Genomic DNA, 26,073 nt, shown 5'->3' with positions numbered 1-26,073 from the left:
CTTTTCTTTTCACCCCAATGGATGGTAATCAGCATGGCGCCTGAATAAGTTGGCAGGCGTTGGCACGATTTGAACATCGTTGGGAGCCAGTCATACATACACGTCTAGGAATTTTTTTTTTTTTGGAAATGGGACGTAGCAAGCACCAGAGCTTGCTGGGTAATCTTCTTTGCAACATCCAGGGGCAAATAGGTCAAAGTGGCTCCAGAATCCAACAATACATCAACATTTTCCCGTGCCGTAATTGTCACCATTGTAATTGATGCTGCTCAATGCAACCGCCAAGGAAGTGTTCTGTATAATTTGTTCGGTATTCAACTTTCCCGAGTATTTTGCCTCGTCTATCCCGCCAAAAATTATTGTTGCATTTGAGGCGCCTGGTTCATTTAGGTAAAGCTAGTAGGCGCTTTTGGCAATTATTCCTTGCTTTCTCATGCTACTGGGGACATTGTCATAGGTAGTCGTGACCTCAAGCGAATTGAACCCGATCCCCCAAACGCCCTTCTTTGAGCTTGTATCGCTGACCACAGCAAACTGCTGCTTCGTGATTGAAGCTCCGCCAATCCCTGCCGTGTCGGCACCATATGTGCCCCTCGAGGAAGTTTCATCAGCATATTCCATGTCGAATTTCTCACCGGAAGTTTGCCATGTTGATGAACAATCGGGGTCAAATGTTCCACCTTGCTTGCTATCACCGTTTCGGCATTGGGCATTTGCATCCACGACCCGCAAATCGCTCGACCCGGTGTCAAGCTGGACAATCTGTGGTTGTTGGTTCGAACCAATGGTGATTTGAGCAGTGTAGGCGGCACCTTCATCGATCAAACTTAGCGAAACTGGCCCCGCCCGCTTGGAATAGCCCCTTGGGTCAAAAGTGATTGGCTTTTCAATGACATGGAAACCTATAGCTATGAACTGGGGACTTTGCGGCTTGAAACTTTTGGGAATGGCGGCGCCTTCAGCTAATAGTGCAAAAATGAGCGATATGAGAGTCGATGAAAATGCGCAAACCATGGTGGTGGTGGTGTTGGCACCGTTGATTCCCCCAAAAAAATCGTGCAAAATTGAGGGAAATTTTGCTGAGTTTAAATGTAGTCGAACAACTTCTGTGTACTGGAAAACGCCATAGAGTGTGCTCCTCCTAATTTGCTACTCGAAAGAAGGGTTTGCCACGGTGATTGACGCTAGCGTTCCAAATGCACAATCAACTTCGACCAATACGGCACATGTGGTTTACGGGAATACGGGCTCCCGTCGATCTTGTGCAACCCACTGCAGGATCAATAGAACGCAAAACAAAAACCCTGCACCTTACCTACATTGCTTGCAGTATTGTTTCAAATTGTGGGATACGTATACTCGTGGATCATATGATGATTGTTCTTCCCTGCTGTGTTCGGTAGGAAGCGGTTCTCCTCTAGCGTAGTTCATGCTTACGCGGCTTTGCAGCCATTTCTTAGGCGGCTTTGTGTTAGTGTTCGCAGCAACCTCAATATCGGACCCCTTTCTTCTCGGAAATTCTGTTTCTCAATGGAGGCAAAAACAAAAAATAAAAAAACAAAAGATCAAGAAGATAAAATAAAAAAACGACAAAACCTTGGGGTTAGCAAACCAGACACTTGTTAAAGTTGTGTGAGCAGAAATAGGTCTCCATGAGACGGATTCAACGCCATGAATGCATAGTCGAGTAAATTTTCAGGCATCAATATATATATGTCAGCCTGCAAATTTGGCTTTTGAATCGTCCTAGCAATAGCCATTTAAAGTCAGTAGAATATAAAGACCGGGTATAAGATCAACTTATCTATTCTAACTCTAAATATACATTGTTTTTAGTTTTTTTTTTCAAAAAGAATAAAGAATTGTCACGGGAGACGCTTGCAACGTAGTTTTATAACTCGCCGAGACCAACGAGAGATCAACGAAAATAGGGGCAACGAAAACAGGACAGCAGAATCAATGCCTCTTAAATGGCACTGATTGACGAGGCTGTGGTGTACTTCACTTGGGCAACTCCAACAGTCAATGCATCAAGGTTGTACACCAAGTAGGAGTGACGAAGGAAGGTGTCACCCAAGATGGTGAGATCATCAGATCCAGCATTAGGTTGCACACCGAGGATACATCCATCGTCGCCGTTATTGTAAATCAACTCCGATGCTGGGACCGAGATCTTGGCTCCCTTTGCAAAGGAGAAAACAAGGTCACCCGAAAGGTTAGCGTCACAGCTGATTTCATACTGTCCGCCATCTTGATAGGTCACCCAATAAGCACCGGCCTGGTTGGCGATACCGTCAACAATGTCTGGGTTCAAATAAGCCAAAGTGGTACCGGTATCCAACAATGCGTCAGTATTTGCACCGTTGTAGGACTTACCGTTCCAGCCAACACCACCTAATGCAATGGTCAATCTGGTGGGCAAGGTCACATCCTCATAGATCAAACTGCCTGAGTACTTGGCATTGTCAACACCTCCAAAGATAATGGTACCGGTAGCAGCATCGGGCTTGTTCAAGTAAAGCGAGTAGGCATTCTTGGCAATGACACCTTGTTTCTTAAGAGTGACGGGGACATTGTCATACTGGGTGTTTGAGGCCTCGAGAGTATCCAAACCAATTCCCAAGATTGGTTGGTTGACCGAGGTGTCAGTCACATCTGCCAACTGTTGTCCAGTGATTGAGATTCCACCAAAACCAACAGTGTCTTTACCATAGGTTCCTGTGGATGTGGTGTAGTCTCCGTACTCGATGGAGAACTGTTGGTTCAATTTCTTCCAAGTGGATGAAGTGCTGGGGTTGAATGTACCGTATTGTTTACAGTCATTGTCCTTGCCTTCACACTTGGCATTCACGTCAACGAGCCACAAGTCACTTGAACCGGTGTCGATGATGACGGTTTGTGGTTGCTTGTTTGAGCCAACGGTGATCTTGGAAGCATACGAAACACCTTCATCGATCAAAGTCAATGGGACCTTACCGGCTCTTTTGGAAACGCCTGCACCTGTTGGAGCGGTTGAGTTGGCACTGAGGGGTTTTCTAATGACGTCGAAATCTAACGAAACAAAACCTGGGCTTCTCTTTTCGAGACCTTCAGGGATAGCAACACCTTGGGCCAATAAAGCAAAAGCGAGCGCAGTTAAAACCTGTTTGGTTAATGAGAATACTGAGACCATTGTGGGAACTGTTGTTGAGGATGTTGGTGAGGATGTTGGTGAGGATGCTGGTGATGTTGATAATGATGATGATGAATGGAGAGGTGCTGAACATGAGGACTTCCCAGCAGTTTATATATTCTGCTTCCAACAAAGCAGTCCTCTACTGTGGCTGGGTCATGGTTGAAAGGAGGTCAACAGAGACACGGCCATGGTTGAAAGGAGGTCAACAGAGACACGGCCACTTGTTGGTGCCGTTTAGATTCATGGGTCGTTTTTTTTTTAGTTTTTTTTGTTTTGGTAGTTGGCCTGAAATCTTGAAACCCAGTGTGGTGATCAGAAGCTCCTTCGAATTGTCCTCTTTGTTGAGAAAAGAAAGTAAATGTTAAGCCTCCTTTCGCTGATTCTTGAAACCCAGTGTGGTGATCAGAAGCTCCTTCGAATTATCCCCTTTGTTGAGAAAAGAAAGTAAATGTTAAGCCTCCTTTCGCTGATTGTTGTTGGTCCCACAAAGTATCGTTCGAATGAGATCAATATAGCTTCCTGTGCCTCACGTTCTCCTTCTCTTTCTGTTTCTGTCTTTCTATTGTTTTCAGCGATTGTCTCCTGCTAGATATATGAAGTGCGTGTGACGAGATCAAACCAACCTCTGCATTGTTTCCACTTAAGTGCTGTGGTTGAAGCCAACTTTTCAGCCAATGCACTGACAACAGAGCTCTGACAACAGAGCTCTGACAACAGATACCCATGATAAACTCTGAAAGAAGAGAAAAGAAGAAAAGACATCGAGGTGTTGAGTTGTCCTTCTCCGCCGTAATTGGTTGACGTTCCAGGTCGTACTTATCTCCAGATAACGCACGAGCTCTCAACGGTTTTATGCTGCAAGTTAGGCGGCTCTGCGTTGGTGACGCAAGTTTCCCTTTCGGTGTCCAACCCGAAAATCGTGGAACCTTAAACCACGGCTCACACCCACACTGGCTCACTCACTCACACGTCCATTGACCCATGAGGCACAAGAAACTAGTCCTCAAAAAGACACGGCAAAACAGATAACCGGTGATTCCTTTGCACTCTGCTTCATACAAAAAATGGGTTAAATGTACGCTCTCACAAAAGGAAAATTGTGGATTCACGTTGGTTGTCCATCTACTCACCACTAAAGGAGTCTTCTCCTTTCGAACATGCCACGTGAAACATTACAACCTGCGGTTATATTCTACTCAAAACTTGTACCTAAAATCAAACCGTCTATCTTTGCAAATACTGGACGCGGTCGTATACTTCAGTTGCGCTAACGAGAAATCGTTTCTGAGCCCTAGTTGTTTATCGAGTGGGTATGCCTCATAGAGTTGAGAGCTAGAATATCCAAAAAAAAAAAAAAAAAGAAAAAATCTATGGTTGGATGTATACCACCACATGCATTCCTCCGCACCATGTGATGATGAATTGTGAAGATCATTGCCGACAAAGGCACTCTTAATTTTTTTGCAGCCCTTACCAAATCTAGACGTATATCCTCACTGGTAAGTGTGGCGTTGTGTCCGATTACACAATACACTCCAGTTCCCCAGCAGACAAAACCCTATCACGAAGTCGTTAGTTATGACACCTGCAGTCATTATGTCCAAGTAAGTGGCCGCGCTTCCTGAGTCCAGCCAAGCATCCCCAGAGTTGTCGTATTTCTTACCCTCATAGATTACTTCTGTCAAGGACTACTGTCAATCTAACCTGGCTAGTGATGGTTCTCTGCAATCCAACTGTCCTCAAACTTGGCACTATTTATCCCACTCAAGAAGTATATGGCCACTGGATGCATCGGGGTTGTTAAAGAAGAAAAGAAAGTAAGCAATGATTACTGTTTTATATCCTGCTTCTTTGGACTAATAGGGTCATTGTTGTACAGATCATCTGTTGCCACTCGAGGTTGTGAAGCCAAAGTGCCTCATATGCCCTGGTGCTGATGATATCGTATTCACGTTCGCAAACTGCTATTTTTGAGATGGACAAGGCTCAAAGTTCAACCGTATCCTTTGCCCAAGTTCCGTAAGATGTTACGGCCGGAGAACAATACACAATGTCGAGAGGCGTGTCCCACACCTTAAGTTGAAGTGGCTGTTTTTTTGGGTTGAAAGTTCAACCAATTTTGATTTTTTTTACAAAGTGAATTATTCTGACAAGTAGCTCTCAGGGCGAGAACCCATGAATCTGCTCGGACCAGTGTCAACTATGGCAGATCGTTTTTTTTTTGGTTTGTTTGAACCAGTAGGGTTATGTTGAAGACGTAGAAACTTCACTCTGCTTTTTGCACGTAGCTTTCTTTTTGGCAGCTTCACCTTGGGTTGCTTCAGACAAGAGGTGAAAAAAATGCTTACCGGGTAGCTAAGGTGGTAAATCCTTTGCCTCCTCCCAGTAGACTTCTGTGGAATTGCAGATGTTCGAAGTTCGAACCTAAGCAAACAAAACCAGCAAACTGGTTATAGTTGGAGCAATCTAGATCATCTTTATGATAGTCGATGAAATGGGTTCCACCTTTATCCGTGTGAGCCTGTAGAGTCATAGACTCACCCTATTGTTTATTGAATGAAAGAGGAGCCCAACACGGCCTATATTTTTGGTGCCGTGAGGTTTTTGGCCTGAAACATTTACGTGCCACTTCAGTTGAGCCCTGTTCCCATCACTCGACGACTTATTCAGAATTGTGTGTCTTGGGGTCCTTGCTCAGTCGTATATATTCATTGGAAACTTGTGGCACCAATTCCTAATGATCGGTAACATGCCCACCGCTCGCTGAAATAAAAGTGCCTTTCCCTCATGTATGTGTACAATAAGATAAGCTTGGGCTGAAATTAGTTGTTCCAATGAACTCCCCCCTTGAAGTGATTTATGTTTCTATTTTTTTTTTCATATATAGCGTATCACCTTCTGCATATAAATAATTCAATTGCCGGTTAGTCCATATGCAAGAAATATGCCAAAAGGCAAAATTGCGCTTTTGCAAATTTACGAATCTAAGTACATACGCCGAATGTCGTACTGATGCAATTAGTCCTCAATGCATGTAGCGACATTTTTGGTATCGAACAAGTCTACGGCTCCTCGCATTATTCTCGACAAGGATAAGTGCTACCTTCCATTGCACAGTCTCAAATAATAGCATATTCGTAGCAGCTAGCGGAGAAATTGACCTCTTAGAATGAAAGGTATCTGCAATTCAGGACTTAGTTTTTGGTTTGTATGCTCAGCTCTTTTCAAAAATTAAGTACCCACACTAGCGTAAAGCATCACCGTTCCAAGCTAAATTCAACCTTGCGGGCTTTAATTTCTTTGCTTTTCAACTTCTCTGGGCTCTACAAGTACCAACACCAACGTAAAAATTAAAAAAAATAGTCCTCTGTTGTGCATCACCTTCTCAGTTTTCTTTTTTATTATTATTAGCAATGGGTTACTGATGTAGCGAGAGCTGAATGTTTGATGAGGAGGAAATGCGTTCCATTTTGCAGCCACGGGAAAAAGAAAAAAAAGAAAAAAAAAAGAAAGTCGGTACCAGAACTGAAAGCCAATTTCACAGAGTCTCACTTGGTGGTGTTTAACAAGTGACGATCAATAACGCCAACTTCTTACCCTGTGAGGAGCTGTGCTACGAGAAGCTTGCAGAAAGTTTCCACCTTACCTCTTTCAGCGTTGTTGCAGACAGAAAGTTGGAAATGATTTCATAATAAGAAGCTGTAGCCCACTATTGGACAACCAAAAAACCAACACAAAACAGTCCTAGTTGAACTCATGCCATGCTGACGGATTATGCTTATGCTAATTTTTGGGTTCCTGATACAGTACAAGGTAAAGGCTTTTTGAGTGATACAAAAGAGAAAGCTAAACTGTCTTTTTCTTTTTCACAACGAACTTGACTCGACTTAATGTCCAGAGGAGAGAAAATTCCAAGATATGTAAACTCGAATAGTCAATTTTGCTACTTATATAGATAAAAACAAAACTTTTCGGATCGAGAAATAGAACACCACGCACGGCGCTAACAGCGGATGAAAATGTTCGGAAAAAATTTCAACGGGAAAAAAAATAAAAATAAGTTCTGCTCCACAAAGTCTCGCATAGTCTTTCAAAGCCTCCTAAAACCCCCTGTTTTATTTTTTTAAATTGCCGAGATGGATGAACTTGAAGAATACTTGACTTGAGCAGTTGAAATTGTATTTGCATCAAGGTTGTAGACAACATAGGCGTGACGCAAAAAGTTATCACCCAAGATAGAAAGTGGGAGGTTGGTGTCGGGTTGGATTCCCCAAACACAATACTGTCCAGATTGGAGAACAAACTCCGAAAGTGGAACGGTGATAGAAGCACCGTTACCGAAGGAGAAAGCGACGTTACCGTTGGTGTTGACACCACAGTCAACAAGGTAGACCTCCTGCCCGCTCAGAGTTTGCACTAAGTAAGCTCCAGCTTGTTCAGCAATGCTGCTAACAACATCTTCTGGCAAATAGGTGAGTGTGGTTCCCGAGTCCAACAAGGCGTCCTTTGAGTTGCTGTATTGGTTTCCATTGTAATTGATCCCATTTAACTGGATTGACAATCTGTCACTTCTAGTAACCTTATTGGTAATCAAGTTTCCGGAGTATTTTGCTTTGTCAACTCCACCAAAAATGACTGTACCCGTTGCAGCATTAGGTGCGTTCAAGTAAAGCGAGTAAGCATTCTTGGCAATGATACCTTGTTTTTTAAGGGATACAGGGACATTATCATATTGAGAGTTACTCTCACCACTTTTGTAACCGATTCCCAAAATTCCCTGTTTCACGGATGTGGTGTCGACATCGGCAAACTGTTGTCCAGTGATCGAGACACCACCAAAACCAACGGTGTCCTTTGACCATGTTCCCTGGGAGGTGGAGTAGTCACCGTACTCAATTTCAAATTGAGTACCCAAGCTCTGGTAAGTGGTCGAAGTGCTGGGGTTGAAGGTGCCATCGCCTTTGCATTGTACGTTGTTTTGACACTGGGCATTGGCGTCAACAACCCACAAGTCACTGGACCCGGTATCAATGATAACCGTTTGCTTTTGCTTGTTTGAACCAACATTGATGTTAGCAGCGTAAGAAGTACCTTCGTCGATCAAGGTCAAGGGGACATATCTCTTCTCGTTTGACTTGAGAGCACTCTCGCTGATGTTGAGGTTAAGCGGCTTCTTGATGACCTCAAAATCCAACGCAACGAAGCCTGGACCATCTCTTTTGTCAAGACCTTCAGGAATAGCAATACCTTGAACAACTAAAGCAAAAGCAAGCGAAGTTAAAGCCTGTGTGGTGAGCGAGAAAAATGAAACCATCTTTGTTTTTTTTGGCGTTTTGTCAAAGTATGGGAGTTTGTTAGAACTGTTAAGATCTGATGATTTTAAAACAATCCTCTCATAACATCAAATCTCTGGGAGGGAAAGTCAACGTGATTATATACCCCAAAACTTTGTATTGCGTTGAATCATCAAGAGCACCCCCCCCCCCCCCCCCGTGGCAAGATTGGTGCCGCAAGGATAGAGGGAGAAAGTTTCGCAAATAGGTGTATGTCCTTAGTTGTGTTGTTTTTATCGACCAATAGCTGCAAATTTGTGCCCGTGGGATAGTCACACACAAAAGGGGGGGAAGCGGGTTTGCGAAAAATGAGAGGATAAATTCATAGGGTTGCGAGACATGCTGGAGGTGCTAAACATCGATAACCATGCTCCAGTTGAACTACGCCAAGAAAAAGATCAAAACCAGTGCACAACCACAAGTATTGTCACAATCTGACAAAGAGAGGGAGAGAGGAGGAGGGAGACGGCCTTTCATCTCCATGCATTGACCCGATTCTCTCATTTGGATGTGGACGCTTTGCCTTTGAAACTAATTTCAGTGTTCCTTTTCGGATACCCCCTAAAAGTCAAGAGTGGGCTGGATTGAGGGGTAAGTCAATTTGTTCGGGAGAAGAACCATGCAGATGATACCTGGTGGACCTCTTGTAGTGAGTAGAGAAAGAGAGAGCGGGCAAGATTCTGCTTGAACTGTCTCGAGAACATAAGTCTGGATAATCAGAGCTGTGGCTACGCTTAGAATCGGTCTAAGTTGCTGTCGGATGATTCTCATTCGGATTAGGTGATCGATCGACTCCCCCGATGCAAACGTAACCGCAGGTGTAGAAGGCGTCCTTCTTTGCAACTGGTTCACAGAGAGAGAATTAAACTGTGCAAATATGCCGTTGTTTACCGCTTTGGCTAGCTCAAAGTTTACCAATCCGCAAGGACATTAACCGCAGCGGAAAATACCCATCATACCTTCAGAAGCATCTTGATCCGCGCAGTTTGTGTCAATATGCCACCATGACAAACCCCCCCCCCCTCCTCCCCAGTGCTGCTACGGCGCAACTTTCCCGCTTTGTCTGGGTGTGCAAACGTACAAGCACGCAAAAAACTTTGACTCCTTTGACCACATCAAGAATCGAGCATTGCTTTGGGTACAAGGTGTGGGAAGGGGTAGACTGTAATTACTCCCAAAGAAAAAAATGTTCTGTGCATGAAGTAAGAGTTGTATGAAGTGGGGAACAAGCTTAGACTGGGGGGGGGGGGGGAAGAAAATAGGGTGGGGACAAGGGGGTAAAGGAGATAAAGGGGGTGAAGGAGAGAGGGCATGAACGAGAAAGAAACCAAATCTGGCTCAATAGTTGGATTCAGCTACAGCACCTCAGCAGGTCTGGGACATGTGGGTCAAAGTTGCGGGCACCATAACTGCAAACATGGTACTGAGCTCTTTTCTGTTCTAAAGGTTTCGGCTCCTCAGAGTTCTGAAAAGTACCACTCCTTGTTTGTGGCAAGGACACTTGGGCTCATTGGCTCAAGATCGTGCTGCACAAAACCGCATCAGTCGCAGGACTGGTTTTGTGCCTTACAACAGCTTTAGCGCAACGCGCATGTCGTGTCTACAACTAAAAAGCTAGTTGTCTGTCTGACTTCTTGTCGGCTTTTCTGTCTTCTGTCCGTCATAATCTCAGAATTCAACATTTGGTCCTATTGTTCTGTTTCCTCTCACAAGCTATTTCCGAAGAAACGTTCTCAGACCTACAGGTTGCCCAACCGTTCAGATCCAGCTGCTCTTACCTGTCCTCCAAAAGTACGGGCGACATTTCGGTCCCGAGGCAACTCTCGGACAAAAATTGCACCTACACTATCCCCTCGTAGAATAGATCGCTCACCAAGGACGCGGGAACACCGCTTTTTTAATTTTTTTTCTTGCTTCTCTAGAGCTGGGCTATAGACTATCAATGTCAATTGTCAATCCAGGAGCTCCTACAAACTCGAAAGGGGGCTACGCACGTAACGCTGGATACCCAAATTTTGATTACAAACAGAGCCATACGTCAATCGTGGTTTTGAACGCATTTCACACTGGTTAGGAGCAATTAAGCATAGAATCCCAAATACACTTTGTGGTGCGTAGCTGAAATAACTCACAGAAGACAGATCGACACCCGGATTAAAAGAGTTTGTTTTTGATGATCTGCGATCTATGGTGCCACCTAATCAGAAGAACCAAAAAAAAAAAGAAGAAAATAAAAAAGATCGTCGAAATGCTGCACAAAATTGAAGCCCATTTTCGTGCCGCCCATTTGTCCTTCTTGGTCAAGTTTCAAAACCCGCAATGACCACTCTTTTGGAATTACATACCAGACATAACACAAGCTAATGGTGAAACAGCTGCAATTGGAATTGCGACCGTCCAAAGTGATTTGCGGCGATCTTGAAGGCATCTGGCCATATGACCGCTGATCTCCAGCACTGTCAGATTTTCTCCTTGTAGTACATAGCCAATGCCCTCTACTAATGAGCAGCAACACTCAGTAAAAAAAAATTGACCGCGCTGATACCTGACAAAGGTTCGTAGTTGTCAGTTGTCAATGCATTTCTTTCACTGGCCTTTTATACTCAGAGGAAAGGCAATATGATGCTGGGTCAACGCCGTAAGCGTGCGTGAGAGCACCCAGAATTAGTGCTGGAAAACAACAGTTAGATTGCTGGAGCAATCATTGAGGAGTCCATTGGGAGTTCTTTTCCATATGTACGAATTACAAAGCCCACTACTCACACCTCACCAGAGATCGGCCGGTGTTAGTTGATAACCACCAGGCATCCCAACACAAACATTCAAGTTCCATAATCTCCATATTCTCCAGAGCATCTCCCCTTTCATGTCAATCCCCCCCTTCCTTTCCTTTCCCCGTGCCACTCAACAAGTTTGGAAATAGAACATGACGGAGCTTATTTTTGTCCCGAAGTAATTAGTAGAAGCACCCTCGGTCTCCATAGCAACCCAATCACAGCTACTCCCCCTAGTGTGGCCCGTGACCCACCAGAGTTTCCCACTTGAATATTACCAACTAGCCATAGAATCGGAGAAGTCTACTTCGGATGCAGTTAGTTGCGCATACTGTGTGTTTGCTTTGTTCCGAAACCAAGAATCTGTCATATCGTGCACTCCAATAAAATGTTACAACATCATGTCGAGGATCTCTCAAAATAAAAACCCCTCAATCTTGTATCCAATGATTTTCCTTTTGAACAAATTCAAACACACACTCCCCGTTTCAATTTTTTTTTTTTATTTTTTTTTTTCAATTTGTTCACATATGCGCGTGGATCAACGTTGCCGTGGTGGTACTTGTATTTTAGATTGGTAGAGCGTATTCATTTGATATCACATTGATTGTAGTTTGAAAAAAAAAAAAAAGAAGAAAAAAGAAAGAGTATCACGAAGCCTTGGTGCTTTACTCATGCAAACAGTAAACGAAAGCATACGAGTCACCACGAATTTATGTTGTTGCTTACAACAAAATAAATTTTGAGTTTGTTTAGGGAATATCTGCACGTAGAAAACACGACTGTTGCTCGCGTTATGTAAAAACTTTTCCCCTATTGAAATGGGGATTGCTACATTTAAAAGAAGCAGACAGCATACCAATAAGAATTGTTGATTCCCCTTTACAAGTGAGTGTGCTCTCTTAATGGAGGTACTAAACTTCAATCTCCCAGTACGCAGAACTTGCTTTTCATTTTTTATTTTTATTTTTTGCAGCCGAGGCGCGGCCCTGCTTAGCCACAATTAGCCACTCTGGGGATAGGGAAAGAAAAAAAAATGTGGGGTAGACAAGCAAGATATGAAACTTCTCAAGCTAAATGCGTCAAAGACCGCTTTGCAAGGAAAACTAGCGCAAATTACAAAGTCGAGAGTCATGGAAAGGTGCAGGCATCATATTCCCTCCCACTCTTTTCGCCCCTTTCTCTCCATAGTTTATAGTAAACATTTTATTTTTTTTTGGTTTTGTCAATCAAAGATGTTCAAAAACGAACGTGAAAAAAAAAAGGGAACGACAGCAGTAACCGATCTCAAACGGCAAAAAAGTGAACTAACGAGGAAAACTCAATGTCAATCTCAAAAATAAAAAGCAGTAAAAGCAGCAAAATCAGCAAAATCAGACTAATTGGCATCTGAAACGAGGCTCACTGAACAAAAAAATCTGCATCCCTAGATAGCTTCGATGTCTGATTTGTCGGTGAAGTTAACGGGTGCCAAGCTAATGGTGTTTGCATCAAGGTTGTACAACACATAGGCGTATCTGAGGAAGTTGTCTCCCAAAACGGCAGATATTCCCAATCCTTCTACCATAGGTTGCACGCCGAGTATGCAGAAGCCTTGGCCGAATCCAAACAGATTCAATGGCACGCCGATAGCAGCACCATTTTGGAAGCTGAATGTGGCGTTTCCAGTAGCATCAAAGTCGCAAGGAATGACGTACTCAGAGCCGCCGTCTGGGGTGGTGAACTCGGCAGCGTTAACCTTTTCAGCAATAGCCTCGACAATTTCCCTTGGCAAATAAGAAACTGTGCTACCAGAGTCCAAAACTGCCGGCTCATTGACGGTGAAGTTTAATCCGTTGTATGAGAACTCGTTCAAAGTGATGGCTAATCTCTGTGGGGTAGTAGGCACAATTTTCTCTTCGATAAGAGCTCCGTGATACTTGGCATGGTCCACTCCGCCAAAAATAATTTGACCAGTGCTCCCCGCTCCGTAATTTTGGTCTCCTGTGCTAATCTGACCAGACGAGGCTTCTGGCTCGTTCAAGAACAACGAGTAAGCGTTGGTCTTAATGATGCCTTGCTTCTTCAAAGTGATGGGGACGTTGTCATAGTTCAAGTTTTGGGTCTCACTTCCAGGAACGCTGATTCCAAGGATCCCTCCCGCGACTGAGGTGGTGTTAACATCGGCAAACTGCTGTGCCGTGATTGACGCGCCCCCAAGTCCAACAGTGTCCTTTGCCCAAGTTCCCTTGGAAGTGGTGTGGTCGCCGTATTCAATCTCAAAGCTTTTTCCCAAACTTTGGAAAGTTTTTGAGGTTTTGGGATTGAAAGTTCCCGAATCTTTGCAGTCGGACTGGTTTTCGCATACAGCGTTTGCATCAACGACCCAAAGGTCGCTTGATCCCGTATCAATGGTCACAGTAATTGGTTGCTTGTTTGACCCCAAGGTGATGTTAACAGCATATGAGGGGCCTTGGTTATCCAAGGGCAAAGGGATATACCTTTTTTCCTGTGAGTTCTCGCCAATTTTAGTAGCATTGACATGCACCGGCTTCCTGATGACGTCGAAATCCAACGAAATGTAACCAGCACCGTCTCTTTTGTTGTTTCCCTCGGGGATGACAAAACCTTCAGCGTATATAGCAAGTGCAAGAGCAGCGAGAGCCTTTTTGGCGATTGAAGCAACTAAGACCATTTTTGGTATTTGATAATTGATTGGTTGGTTGGTTGGTTGATTGTTGTTGAGAGAAAACAAACACCCTCAAAGCTGGGGAACTTGTAGACTATTTATTCTCGAATCTTTTCCCATCTCCAGTGGGTTCATCCTTCGGTGTATTTGGCGCCGTAGGGACATAAAGAGTCGAATTTTGCAGTAATCTAATAGTTTTTTTGATTTTTTTTTTGGTTATAGTGGAATCATCTTTTGCCAGACGGAAAACTAGTATGATTTCAATGTGAGATCGGAACCACCGTCGAGAAAATAAAGCTAGATACATGCGTCTGGTGATCTGCAAAGCGTGCTTTATTTCTAGACAACCTTATCCTCGTTCTCCTTTCCTCCCTCCATGCCTTCCCCCTTCTCCCTTCCCGTTTTCCCCCCAAGATATCAGAACCCCTTCAATAACCGACCGACCACAGAAATCAAAACTTTGGAAGCTTGAGCACCACCACCTGTTATATCAGGTATCCCCATGGTCCACTGGTTAGGAGCATAGACAAAGAATGGCAATTATCTTTCGAAGCAACTGCAGACTGAATTTGTCGCTATTGTACTTCTCAGTGCCTTTCATGGCCCACCAGAAGCGGAGGGGGGAGGGGAGGGCCGTTGCTAATTTTTTGTCCATTAAGGTAGCTGAGCTATGAAAGTTGAGCAATTGCAAGCGTCACCATCCTCAGGAGCTCAAGAGACTTGATCAAAGTCTTGCAATCCACCCCACAGACCTATCCATCAGCATGCCATTAAATGCATCTTTTTGGGAGGGATCCCGTAATTTTTTTTCATTTTTCTTTCTTTCGGCGTAATTGACGTTGCCAATTGAAAGGCCATTTTGAGCCCATACGATGCGTGACATGGGTCAATCAATTTGATTGCAACAAGCTATTCTCAAGTTTGTTTCTTGAGTTAATTGCGCTTCAACATTACTAATTGATGACCGCAGATTTCAAATCGCGGTTTGCCACCGTGAGAAAGAAGTCAAATCTTTTGGAGGTTACGATTCTCGTGCCGTCTACTTGTTGTTCTTTGATGCGTACTCTTCAAAAAGAATAGAAAGATTTGGTCACTTTTGCACGTTTGATCTGGTTTATCCGATGCAGTGAATAAATGCAAAATGTGTAAAATCTTTTTTTTTTCTAACCTTGAAACCAGGTTCGAAGACGCTCGAGATGAAATGTGTATTTTTTCATCGCGGAAGCTTTGCAGGGGACTTTGAAAGTGTTATACTCGTGTCAAGTTGTTAAGGAGAAGCAAACGTACAACCCTCGTAGATCTAAATTTGGCCAGCAAAAACGTGGGTGTATGCATATGAGGAGGACAAGCATTCAAATGCTCGTACTTTCATTGATTTGCAGCTCTTATCCCACCCCTTTCCCTCACGTCTCCCCCCATTCTACCCCCGTTTCCCCCGAGTTTCCTATTTTCTTCTCAGTTTTTACTATCATGAATGTTGAAAAAAGTCAAATGTTTAGACAGTTTGACCGATAAAGGCAGAGAAGATACGCGTTATGATTTTGTAACTTTTTGAAACATGGAGCAATGTAGATCGAAACGATCCAAACTGGTTTTCCTCAGCATGGCAAACCGTAGGTTGGGCCCGTGCTAAACCTTCCAGTTGTTTAAAACATCTCAAGCGCAACCTTTTCCATTGCTGAATTACAATAACAGTTGCAAGAGTCGCAAAAGGGTTTGCTCTTTCATATCATACCCATCCACCAAAGCTCGGTGACTACAAGCAGTGGAAGATGGGCCTCTCCTCCATGCGACAGGATGTCACTGGTGAAACCATGTCTGGTTCATCTCTAGTATTTCAAACACCTCAACCCTCTATGGGTTTTTTAGACTCCAAATTGCACACGTTCTGCCACTTTTTCAAAATCAATAAGGGGGAGCAGGGGGGAAAAGGGGCTTTGGTAATAGTAGATAGTTCAAGAATTGCAGCATTGAGCTTCAAAGCGGGACTTTCAACCCCGTGCGGTCCCGGACAATGAAACTCACCAGTTGGCCTTTTTTCTTCCTATAATTTTTTATTTTTTTTTTCTGGAAATCAGCGTTTGTGCGTCAGCAGATGGATGACGTACTCTCCACATGTTCTGCAAACGATCTACGTCCACTGAGGTTGAGATTTTATGTAACGTAAGATAAGTTACGAGCTCATAGCCGGCTGCAAAATGCCTTTTTTTCGTAATGAATAAAATAAAAAAAATAATAATAAAAATAGAAATGGAAAGGAAAAAAACACGGCAGAAGGTAGGTGAAGGGTCGGTGTGCGTTTCTTCAGTTATCTTCTATTAAGGACTATCAATTTCTATCGTCCCTGATTCAGTTTCGTTAAGCTGCAGTTGCAATTGCATTCGACTGGTACCAACAGGCCAAAAAATTTGAGGACAAATGCTGTCTTTACTGCACTTCTCTCTCTTACTGCATGTGGAATCCCTAGATAATAATGTGGCTTTTTTTTTTTTGCAACCGCAGCATGGTTCCAAAAATTGGTTGCTTGGTTACGGGGTAAAAGGGGGTTGTAAACTTTGAACGGCCTCGGTTTTTTTTTCTTTTTTTCTATAGCAAGGTACTTGAAGCTGTTAATCAGATCAAAAAAATCTCAAACTTTTGACATGAGTGTTAAAAAAAAAGGTCTTCTTTTCTTTTACTCAATAAGGTATAAATCTAATATCAATCTAAAGGAAAAAACTTCTAGCAACGAAAGTGAAACAACGAGAATCAATCTACCTCAAACCAAAAAGTAGTGAAAGCAGACTAAGTGGTATCTAAAGCGGGGCTCCAGCTACCCACAGAAACTTTCTGCATCTCTAGATAGCTTCGATGTCTGATTTGTCGGTGAAATTAACGGGTGCCAAGCTAATGGTGTTTGCATCAAGGTTGTACAACACATAGGCGTGTCTGAGGAAATTGTCCCCCAAAAGAGCGCTTATACCCAATTCCTCTGGAATGGGTTGGACTCCAAAGGTGCAGAGCCCTTGGCCGTAATAAAATTCACTCATTGGCACACGGATTGCAGCTCCTTTCTCAAAGGTAAAGAGTGCATCTCCTGAAGCTCCAGCGCCGCATCCAAGAACATAAGCGCCTCCAGTTGGAAGCGGGAACCACACAGCACCAACCTTGGCGGCGAGCGAATCAGCAACATTCTTTTCCAAATAAGTAAGCGTGGTACCAGAATCTAACAAAGCTGGGGTGGAAATATTGTACTTTGTACCATTGAAATTCAACTCGTTCAAATTGATTGCCAATCTCTGAGGAACCGTTGTCTGAATCTCCTCCTCGATCAAGCTGCCGGAATATTTTGCATGGTCAACACCGCCGAAAATGATTTGGCCAGTTGCGGCCTCCGGCTCGTTCAAGAACAATGAGTAAGCATTGGTCTTGATGATGCCTTGCTTCTTCAAAGTGATGGGGACGTTGTCATAGCCTAGTTGGTGAGACTCACTTCCAACAACGCTGATTCCCATAATTGCGTTTGTGGACAGTGTGAGATTGACATCGGCAAACTGTTGTTTCGTGATTGAGATACCTCCAAACCCAACAGTGTCCTTTGCCCAAGTTCCCTCCGAGGTGGAGTGGTCGGCGTATTCAATAGAAAATTTAGTTCCCAAGCTTTCAAAAGTGGTTGAAGTCTTGGGGTTGAAACGTGATCCATCCCCAAAACAAGATAAGCCGTTTTCACATTCGAGATCAATGTCGAAAACCCATAAATCACTTGATCCCGTATCAATTTGGACAGTTTGAGGCTGCTTGTTAGAACCGATGGTAATGTTAGCAACATAGGTTGGACCTAAATTATCTAAAGTTAATGGGACAAACTTTGCAGCATGGGATGCCAAGTTGTGGTCACTGGTGTTGACATGAGTAGTGTTGAGATGAGGAGCATCTCTGACAACGTTAAAGTCCAATGAAACAAAACCGGCACCATTTCTTTTTTCATTTTCTGGACCGCCTGGAATGACAAAACCTTGAGCCAATAAAGCAAAAGCAAGTGAAGTCAAAGCTTGTTTGGTGAGAGTGAAAACTGAAACCATTTTTTAATTTTTTTTTTTTTGAAGTTTGTATGTTTGGAAGCTATCTTGATTGAATGTAGCTGTTGATGAAAAAAAGAATAAGAAGTCTCTCCATGTTTCCCGTTCATCAAGGACCTTCCATCACCTTTTATAGATAAGATTTCTTGACATTCCTTGGTTCATGTAAATGTCTGGAAAACAGTTTGGCCGTACAACCAAAAGGGGTCACCGTGTCTTGTAAGCAGGGTGACATGATCCGTATACAGCTGGTGCCTGTCTAGCCAACGGCAAACATGATTTTGACTGCAATCTTTATTTTTTTGAAACTTAACCATCGAAGAGCTTACTTTCATTTTTTTTTTCCTTAATTTTTAATACTTTTTTTTGCAATTGATAACCATCATTGTCGGACTAGTTATTGTCTCCCTGCAGCAGGTTATAATGTGCTTCTCACGCCATGGGTGGGGGTAGGGGGAGGTTGCAAACAAGTTTATGGTAAACACTTTAGTTTTCAAGGTATTGCTTCACTTATTCGCAGTCCAACAATATTGATCTGCACCAATATCCAAACGTTTTAAACATTGCGGTATGTATTTCCGAGATGACCGTATATTCCAGGAGTCTCGGTGCAATTGCAGAAAGCGACAAGGCATGTTCATGTCCATGTCCTTGTCCATGTCAACTGATCTAGCCCTTGGGTTCAGTTGGCATTTTTTTTTTTTATTGAGCAGTTCAAAACAATAGATGGTGGGAAGAAAGTTTGTAAAGTCGGCAAATATTACCACCTGCTATTCCGTTGTCAAGACATTTCAAGTGGTTTAGAGAAATTAGTGACACAGTAGCAACAACAAACTGGAGAGGCCATTTCCGACTGATGAGCATTATCTCTGTTTGCTGATACAGTGACTGTTGAAGTGCTCATGTGGTGATGTGTCTTGAGGAGCTCAACACAGTGCTCAGCGCGTCCTTTGTGGTGCCGTTGCTTTGTCCTGGCTACCATGGACTACAGACAGCAGTTGAGATTAGTCCTGGCAAAGAGACTTCCAAAGGACTGCACCAGCATAGGGCCGTCGGATTTGCTGTTTTTCATGCACGGTGGTGCTAATGGCACTTCAGATGAAACTCGCAAATCTCAAAACAAAAAAAAAACAAAGAAACAAAAAAAAAGGAACCGTTGAGCGTTGGTCCTTAGTAATTCGGAGGCTCGTAAAAGACTCAATTCGAAAATTAGATCAAAAATGGGGGGTTGCAAAAAAAACGGCAATGGACGGCTATTAATTTGAAGCAATCGCCGCAGAAGCAACTTTGCTGCTGAGCTTGATCATTTGAGTACACGCAGTTTAAAGGTTACCAGCACTACTGATTTATGAAGTACAGGACAATATGCTGCTGATTTGTTGACGTTTGAAGGTTTCATTGTCATGATCCATCAATGTAGATCACCAGGACTCTTTTCTTTCCAAAACAAGATCACTGAGCAGCAGACGATTCAACGATTCAAGCTTGTGCTGGATGTTGCACCAAGTGTTCTTGATCGAGACGCGATTAACAAGTAGAAGTAAATGTACAACACCACGTGATCTTGTACTTCAAAAGAAACAAAAAGTCGCCTGGTGAGTTGTTGCAACGCTCCAAGTTGACCATCCCCATTAAAATGCCCTTTTCCGGAGCAAACCTCCGCAGATTCGTATTTGTATCAGGTCAAACGTTCTACTGGCCCGCCCCCCCCCCCCCCCCCCCCCCCACCTTCACCCCCCTTCAGTTGCATGGAAACAAAGGAAAGGGGATATGCAACAACTTTTGGATTAGGAAGCGGGTTTTGAGGCCGTTCGAATGTATGGTTGATCAGATCAGATACACATGTGTAACTGCGGGAGTTGGTGGTGAACGTCTTGCCAACTGCTCTAGCTCTGACTGATAAAAGAACAAGCTTTGATCTAAAAAACAAAAAAAAAATAAAAAAGAGGATGGAACAAATCTGTTTGAAACATTCTGACTCCTGGTGCATTAGAGAATCTCGTAACCCGTGTGGCATAGTGAGTCTCCGCGCGCAAAAGGTCGGAGAAGGTTTCAAGCGGACCTTATCTTATCAAGGCTTTATCGGTGCCGATCAAAATACCGTTTTTATTTTTCGTATCGCCAGCCGATCCCATTGACCTTTCACTATGGTTACTATCGGCCGAACACGTGGTTGAATGAGGGAAAGTGTCGTTGTAGTTTTTCTCGAAGTGGATGGATTGTTTTCCCAAGTATCGATTTCCACGGTTTTCAATGCGAAATACATCAAAATTTTGAAGTTTTGAAAAAATATTTAGAAAATGTGAGAAGTTCGAGTGCCCCTTTTCTGTTACTCTGTATCATGCCATTCCCCAGTGGAAGCCAGCGCAATGGAGAAGGAGAAGAAGCCGCTCTTCTCAAACATTTACACGTTGCCAAACGACGGGCCTATATCCATACCTAGATTGACGTTCTTCCCATAGTCATACCCATAAGGTGAAAAAGAGCCGTGTTCAAAGCTCAAAATGTTTCCCAGGCTCAAAGTGGCTTAATGTGGGAGCGGAAATGGCGGGCGAGGACTTGTCTAGTGGGAGCATGTTGGTCTTTGTTTGCATGCATCAACGCCATCCATCGCCACTAGTAACTGACACGCCGTGTTATGTTTTGCGTCTCACTTCTTTCTTCAAGCAAGAAAGCGTCGTGGCGCAGTGGAAGCGCGCAGGGCTCATAACCCTGAAGTCCCCGGATCGAAACTGGGCGACGCTAGCTTAACTCTTTTTTTTCTTGATTTTACCAACTCTTTATTTTTTGATCAGTTTTCAGAGATAGTTGGCGAGTGATTCAGAGAGGGCCCCGTCTAAAGCAAGAATGATGATCTGAGAGGGAAATCTGTTGGCGCAGATTTGACATAGATCTAAGATCTCCAGCAATTTTCAGTTTTGGGCAGTTTTACAAGTGACCAGAGAGGATTGGCCAAGAGATCTCTGCCAATGAAAGTTTTTGAAACCGCACTTGCACCACCGAGACCCACATAAAAAACCCTGACCTTTGTTCCTGGCTCATTGATAACAGGAATAGGGGAGGGACGAGAGAAGGTGAGGGGGGTGAATCCTCATCATAAACAGTCTGGCTATTTTGGCTACAATCATAAATCTGCAACAACCATTTTTTTTTCACTCTCTCTCTCTTTGTTCAGTTTCTCGAGGTTTAATTTTTTTCTTGACACTCCGTGAAGCTTTCATGGGCAATCATCGTCTTGCTTGCCAAACATTACCAAGTACTTTTTAAATCTCCTGCTCCCCCCCCCCCCCCTTACTCATTACTACTCATCCGTTGAGCCATCTTTTTTTCTCCATATTGCTTTTCAAAAGATAGGCGAAAATTCGACGCCAATAATGAAGTGGGAAATATTCACCGTTGCTTTATTGCTACTGCTGCGGGTGGCTTCGTTTCAAGTCCCGTTCAAGCTCTCCAGCTTGTTCAGCAATTCAGCCCCACAGCAGCAGCAGCGCCACTACACAGCAGCAGCACCAGACGAACTTCCTATCGATTTGCTCCAGTACAAGGAGGATATAGTCATCAGAATATCATACGCCAATGATGAAAAATTGAAAAAGTATATACTTGGGGCCAATGACATTTCGTACAGCAAATGGGGCCGAAACAATCGTTTGCAAACGATAGATTTGCAAATCAATGCCGACAACTTGATCCGTTTGCTTGAGGAGTTTCCCGCATTGCAGTACGAGATGATGATAGACGACTTGCCGCAGGCTATTTACGAGACATACCCCGTGGACAAGCAGCAAGCAATTGCTCAAGACGTCGATTTCCACACCACGACGGAGTTTTTCTTTAGAGAGTACCGGGACTTGAGCACCATCGACTCGTGGCTCAATCTACTCCAGGCCACGTATCCCGATGTGATAAAAGTCGAGGAGATTGGACAAACGTTTGAGCACAGGAAATACAATGTTGTCCACTTTTCAGTGCCATCCGAAGATATCGACCACCAGGATAAGAAGACGTTAGTGATCACGGGGGGTGTCCACGCCAGAGAATGGATCTCTGTCCTGTCCACCTTGTATGTCATTTACGAATTGATTCAGCTCTACGAGTCATTCCCAAATTCAAAAGTGTTGACCAAGTTGGACTTTTTGTTTATCCCCGTGTCGAACCCAGATGGATACGAGTATACGTGGACGACGGATAGATTGTGGCGGAAAAACCGTCAGCAGACACCCGTCCCCAATTGCTTTGGAATCGATATCGACCATTCGTATGATTACCACTGGACCAAGTCGTCAGATTGGGCTTGCGGCGAAGAGTACAGCGGCGAGACCCCATTCGAGGCGTTTGAATCGCGGATTTGGGACAATTACTTGAATGAAACCAACGCCCACCACGTTATATCGGGATACATTGATTTGCATTCGTATTCGCAGGAGATCTTGTACCCATATGCGTACTCATGCAACCAGCAGCCCCGAGATGAGGAGAATTTACTTGAATTGGCATACGGTATAGCCCGTTCCATCAGATTGCAGCTGGGCCAATCATACCAGGTGCTTCCTGCTTGCATCGACAAAGATGCTGATCTCCTACCGGACTTGGGATCGGGCACAAGCTTGGATTTCATGTACCACAACAGAGCCTACTGGGCTTATCAGTTGAAATTGAGAGATACTGGTGGACACGGGTTCTTGTTGCCTTCCAAGTACATCGTCCCCGTGGGGAACGAGATATTTGCAGCCATCAAGTACTTTTGTAGCTTCATTTTAAGTGACGATCGTTAAGTTTCTTGTCCTTGGCTAGTCTCTTGTACTCTTTACTGAACTAACCTCTTGTTCTTTCACCCAGCTTGGGGAAAGTGGGCGGAATTTTTCCATTTTGGGAACATTCGCGCTTTCGAAGTCCGCACTACAACGACGACGGCGAAGAAAAATTTCCTCTCCCCCCCCGCAAGACTCCTTCATTACACACATACCAACCACCACTGGAATTGACTTGACTTGACTTGAACCTGAGCTGACCCGACCATGAGAGTAGTCATTCAAAAAGTCAAGAATGCCTCGGTCACAGTCGATGAGAAGGTTATATCATCGTACGTACCACATAAGCTCGAGTAGTAATCTGTTTTTTTTTTTGTTTTTGCCAATCAAAGTCACTAATTTTTTTTTTTTTACTTTTTTATCGAGAATCGGCAAAGGGTTGATGATACTAGTTGGCATTACATCCTCGGATACCAAGGATGATGTCCTCAAATTGAGCAAGAAACTACTCGCGCTTCGAGTGTTTGAAGATCTGGCGCAGCCGGCCGACACTCTGACCAAATGGTATGGCAAGCCGTGGGCGAAATCAGTCGCTGACATCCAAGGTGAGATTTTATCAGTTTCTCAATTCACCCTCTACGGCACACTCAAAAAGGGAACCAAGCCCGACTTCCATAAAGCGGCCAAGGGAGATGAGGCTGTGCCGTTGTATGAGATGTTGTTGGAGGAGTTGAGGAAGGGGTTGGGACAGGAAAAGGTCAAGGACGGCCAGTTTGGGGCGATGATGGACGTTGCCTTGGTGAACGATGGACCCGTCACGTTAGTATGGGATACACTGGATAACACCTTGTGAAGTGGTGAAATGGAGAAACGAAGAAATGGTAAAAATGGAGAGATGAGAGCCTTTTTTGATTCTACTGACACACACTGACACACACACCCGCATGCGGATATGTACACACACATATATATATCCTTAGACTCAGCCATAGACCAATAATAGACTAGCAGCGATGCTTTTTGTTTCAAAGGTAATGACAATTGTTCAAAATTTACAAGAATAAAAAAAATGGGCCCTATATAGCGTTACTTACACAGCTGAACGGCTTGCCGTATAAACTGGCTTCATATGACCATATTATACTCTGGATGGTTGCGTACAACCCAGGGCCCAAAATATATACACCCAAGCCAAATATAACCACATTGACCAAAAATTCAATCTTTTGAAACCAGTTTGACCTGGAAAACAACTCAAAAAAGCCAATCTTGATTCCTTCCTTTTTATAAAAGTGCAACCTCCTCAACTTCCAGTACGCTAAAGCCCAGAATATGAAGCCAAAGAAACAGTCAAACAAGGAACTCATCAAACTCAAAAGATCGCTGAAAAATGGAATGACTTCGGCAATAACAAACGCAATACCCCACAAAGTCGCATTAAGAACAATCCACACCCCCCATCCAGTGACAGTATGGCTGTTTCTGTGCCTGCTTGTCTTTTTGAAAATCTCTTGAAACAAAAATTGCGAGGAGACGTTGCTGTACAATGCACCAAGGAACAAAATAGTGGGCAAAGCAAAACTGAATGCAATCTTCTTGTAGTTGCCAATTAAAGAACCGAAAGCTGGCGCTGTGATGTATTCATTTCCAACATAAACGTAAACAATCGAGCCTGCCAATGCAAAAGTGATCAACTCGCAAATGGTCACCACAATCAACGCCTTGCGGAAGTCTCTTGGCTGCTTCATTTGGGATATAAACGACGGATACGTGATTTGTCCAACAAAAGTGTAGACTATGTTCAACACCGCCGACATGATATTGACGTATTTCTCGCCGTTTTTCGGCCAGCCGTGCCATTCAACGGGAATTGCCGGGTTGTACTTGTACGGATGCGACTGGATGCCCGCAAAGACCATGGCCAAGATCACGGCAACAAACATGGTGAAGGCAGAAAAGTAGGCTACCCCTGACAAGTGACTAAATGTTCTGGGCAACGAAAGCAAGAAACAGGCAACCGCGGTAACAACTCCAAACACAATGGAACATATGGTGGTGTTGTCGCTAATGGTGTTCCAGTACTTGGCACCCACGAGCACATGCAAGGCTTGAATGAGGGTATTGTTCAACAAGAACGCAATTGCCGTGGCGTACCACACCCACCGGGCGCCTCCCATCAAGTGCTGGCCGATATCGCACACGTTTGTTAAGTGAGGATACGCTGCACAATAGTCGCAGATGATCAACCCCGTGTAGAGGCACAACAACGAAACGATAACGGTGACAATCAACCCCAAGCCCAAACCCAACACGGAATACGACCACGGGAAGGACATAATTGCCAAACAAATGTACTCACTGAACAAAAGCCCCGCGGTCTTCTGCCACGAGCAATTACGGTAGTTGATATCGTGTCCATTTTCACTGTCGACTTCCTTTTGCAAGAAGGCGTCGGCGTCAAGCGTGGATGATAGATCGGAATGCTGTTCCAAATCCACCTTTTCGTCTTTCACTGATGATGCCGACATGTTCCTTTTTTTTTTTTTGTTCTTTGTTTTTGCCGGAGTTGACGCCAGTTTTGGTTCCCGGCAAGATGATAAGCCAAGTGTCGTTCCAGTCAACGACCTTTCTTCTTCTTATCACCTTTTATATATATAATGTACATATAGATCTTATCTGATTGCCCATCTTGTTCCGAACAAATAAATGAATTAAAAAAAAAAAAAGAAAAGAAACAAACGAAACTGTCTCAAGCGCCGTAAATGATGTCGAGATAGGAATAAAAAGCGGTGAACTATGGCTCCCCTATGGCGTGATAGCAATGTATTGCAGCTTGTAGCCTAACAAAGGTACCCAATGCTTGATGTGTTAAAATGTGATTTTTTTTTGCCTTGATCGAGCTGGGTGAAGAAAAAGGGTCGACTGCAAAAGATCAAGAAATAGTTTGAAATTCGCCTCAGGCTCAGCTGCAAAAAGAAAAGAACTAAAAAATTAAAAAGAATAATGAAAAAAAAAAGATTCACGGGTTGGAGTTGCGAGACGCTCAAAATGATTTTTGATCATTTGCAAGTTGTATCCAACATCACTGTTGAGGTTGAGAGAGGGACTGCATGCTTACTTGAAAGAAACGTGGAGAGCTTACCTGTTTCAAGCTCCACTCGTGACAAGGAGCCCAAAAAAGAAAGAAAGAAAAAAAAATTGGTCTCTTCCCTGTTGTACTGAGCCCAGGGATCACAGAGTGTTCCTTTTCCTTGCATCCCATAAGCCGCCTTTTGTCGATCAGTTGCTCAACCTTGCATATACATATACATATC

At 43.7% G+C, this 26,073-nt stretch overlaps 8 protein-coding genes across 8 annotated transcripts; 2 read left to right on the top strand and 6 right to left on the bottom strand. All coding sequences in view use genetic code 12, as the record gives it.

Annotated features, from left to right (window-relative positions):
* Positions 1 to 396: 396 nt before the first annotated feature.
* LODBEIA_P23160 (uncharacterized protein) lies at positions 397 to 1,014 on the bottom strand (the record flags this gene model as incomplete). The annotated part of the gene is made up of 1 exon (XM_066972302.1): positions 397 to 1,014. The coding sequence occupies one exon, from the start codon at positions 1,012 to 1,014 to the stop codon at positions 397 to 399; it is 618 nt and encodes a 205-aa protein (XP_066829254.1).
* A 952-nt stretch (positions 1,015 to 1,966) lies between these two features.
* Positions 1,967 to 3,172, bottom strand: LODBEIA_P23150 (uncharacterized protein; the record flags this gene model as incomplete). The annotated part of the gene is made up of 1 exon (XM_066972301.1): positions 1,967 to 3,172. One exon carries the CDS (start codon positions 3,170 to 3,172, stop codon positions 1,967 to 1,969), a length of 1,206 nt encoding a protein of 401 aa, XP_066829253.1.
* A 4,126-nt stretch (positions 3,173 to 7,298) lies between these two features.
* On the bottom strand, positions 7,299 to 8,489 carry LODBEIA_P23140 (uncharacterized protein; the record flags this gene model as incomplete). Its single annotated transcript, XM_066972300.1, has 1 exon — positions 7,299 to 8,489. The coding sequence occupies one exon, from the start codon at positions 8,487 to 8,489 to the stop codon at positions 7,299 to 7,301; it is 1,191 nt and encodes a 396-aa protein (XP_066829252.1).
* Positions 8,490 to 12,708: 4,219 nt separating this feature from the next.
* Positions 12,709 to 13,956, bottom strand: LODBEIA_P23130 (uncharacterized protein; the record flags this gene model as incomplete). The annotated part of the gene is made up of 1 exon (XM_066972299.1): positions 12,709 to 13,956. One exon carries the CDS (start codon positions 13,954 to 13,956, stop codon positions 12,709 to 12,711), a length of 1,248 nt encoding a protein of 415 aa, XP_066829251.1.
* A 2,831-nt stretch (positions 13,957 to 16,787) lies between these two features.
* Positions 16,788 to 18,011, bottom strand: LODBEIA_P23120 (uncharacterized protein; the record flags this gene model as incomplete). Its single annotated transcript, XM_066972298.1, has 1 exon — positions 16,788 to 18,011. The coding sequence occupies one exon, from the start codon at positions 18,009 to 18,011 to the stop codon at positions 16,788 to 16,790; it is 1,224 nt and encodes a 407-aa protein (XP_066829250.1).
* A 3,371-nt stretch (positions 18,012 to 21,382) lies between these two features.
* Positions 21,383 to 22,783, top strand: LODBEIA_P23110 (uncharacterized protein; the record flags this gene model as incomplete). The annotated part of the gene is made up of 1 exon (XM_066972297.1): positions 21,383 to 22,783. The coding sequence occupies one exon, from the start codon at positions 21,383 to 21,385 to the stop codon at positions 22,781 to 22,783; it is 1,401 nt and encodes a 466-aa protein (XP_066829249.1).
* Positions 22,784 to 23,026: 243 nt separating this feature from the next.
* On the top strand, positions 23,027 to 23,612 carry LODBEIA_P23100 (uncharacterized protein; the record flags this gene model as incomplete). Its single annotated transcript, XM_066972296.1, has 2 exons — positions 23,027 to 23,091; positions 23,186 to 23,612. The coding sequence occupies 2 exons, from the start codon at positions 23,027 to 23,029 to the stop codon at positions 23,610 to 23,612; spliced, it is 492 nt and encodes a 163-aa protein (XP_066829248.1).
* Positions 23,613 to 23,835: 223 nt separating this feature from the next.
* LODBEIA_P23090 (uncharacterized protein) lies at positions 23,836 to 25,287 on the bottom strand (the record flags this gene model as incomplete). Its single annotated transcript, XM_066972294.1, has 1 exon — positions 23,836 to 25,287. One exon carries the CDS (start codon positions 25,285 to 25,287, stop codon positions 23,836 to 23,838), a length of 1,452 nt encoding a protein of 483 aa, XP_066829247.1.
* Positions 25,288 to 26,073: the final 786 nt, after the last annotated feature.

The sequence above is a fragment of the Lodderomyces beijingensis genome, assembly GCF_963989305.1.
Source record: "Lodderomyces beijingensis strain CBS 14171 genome assembly, chromosome: 3".
Classification (NCBI taxonomy): domain Eukaryota; kingdom Fungi; phylum Ascomycota; class Pichiomycetes; order Serinales; family Debaryomycetaceae; genus Lodderomyces; species Lodderomyces beijingensis.
This window is presented reverse-complemented; position numbering and strand designations above follow the sequence as displayed.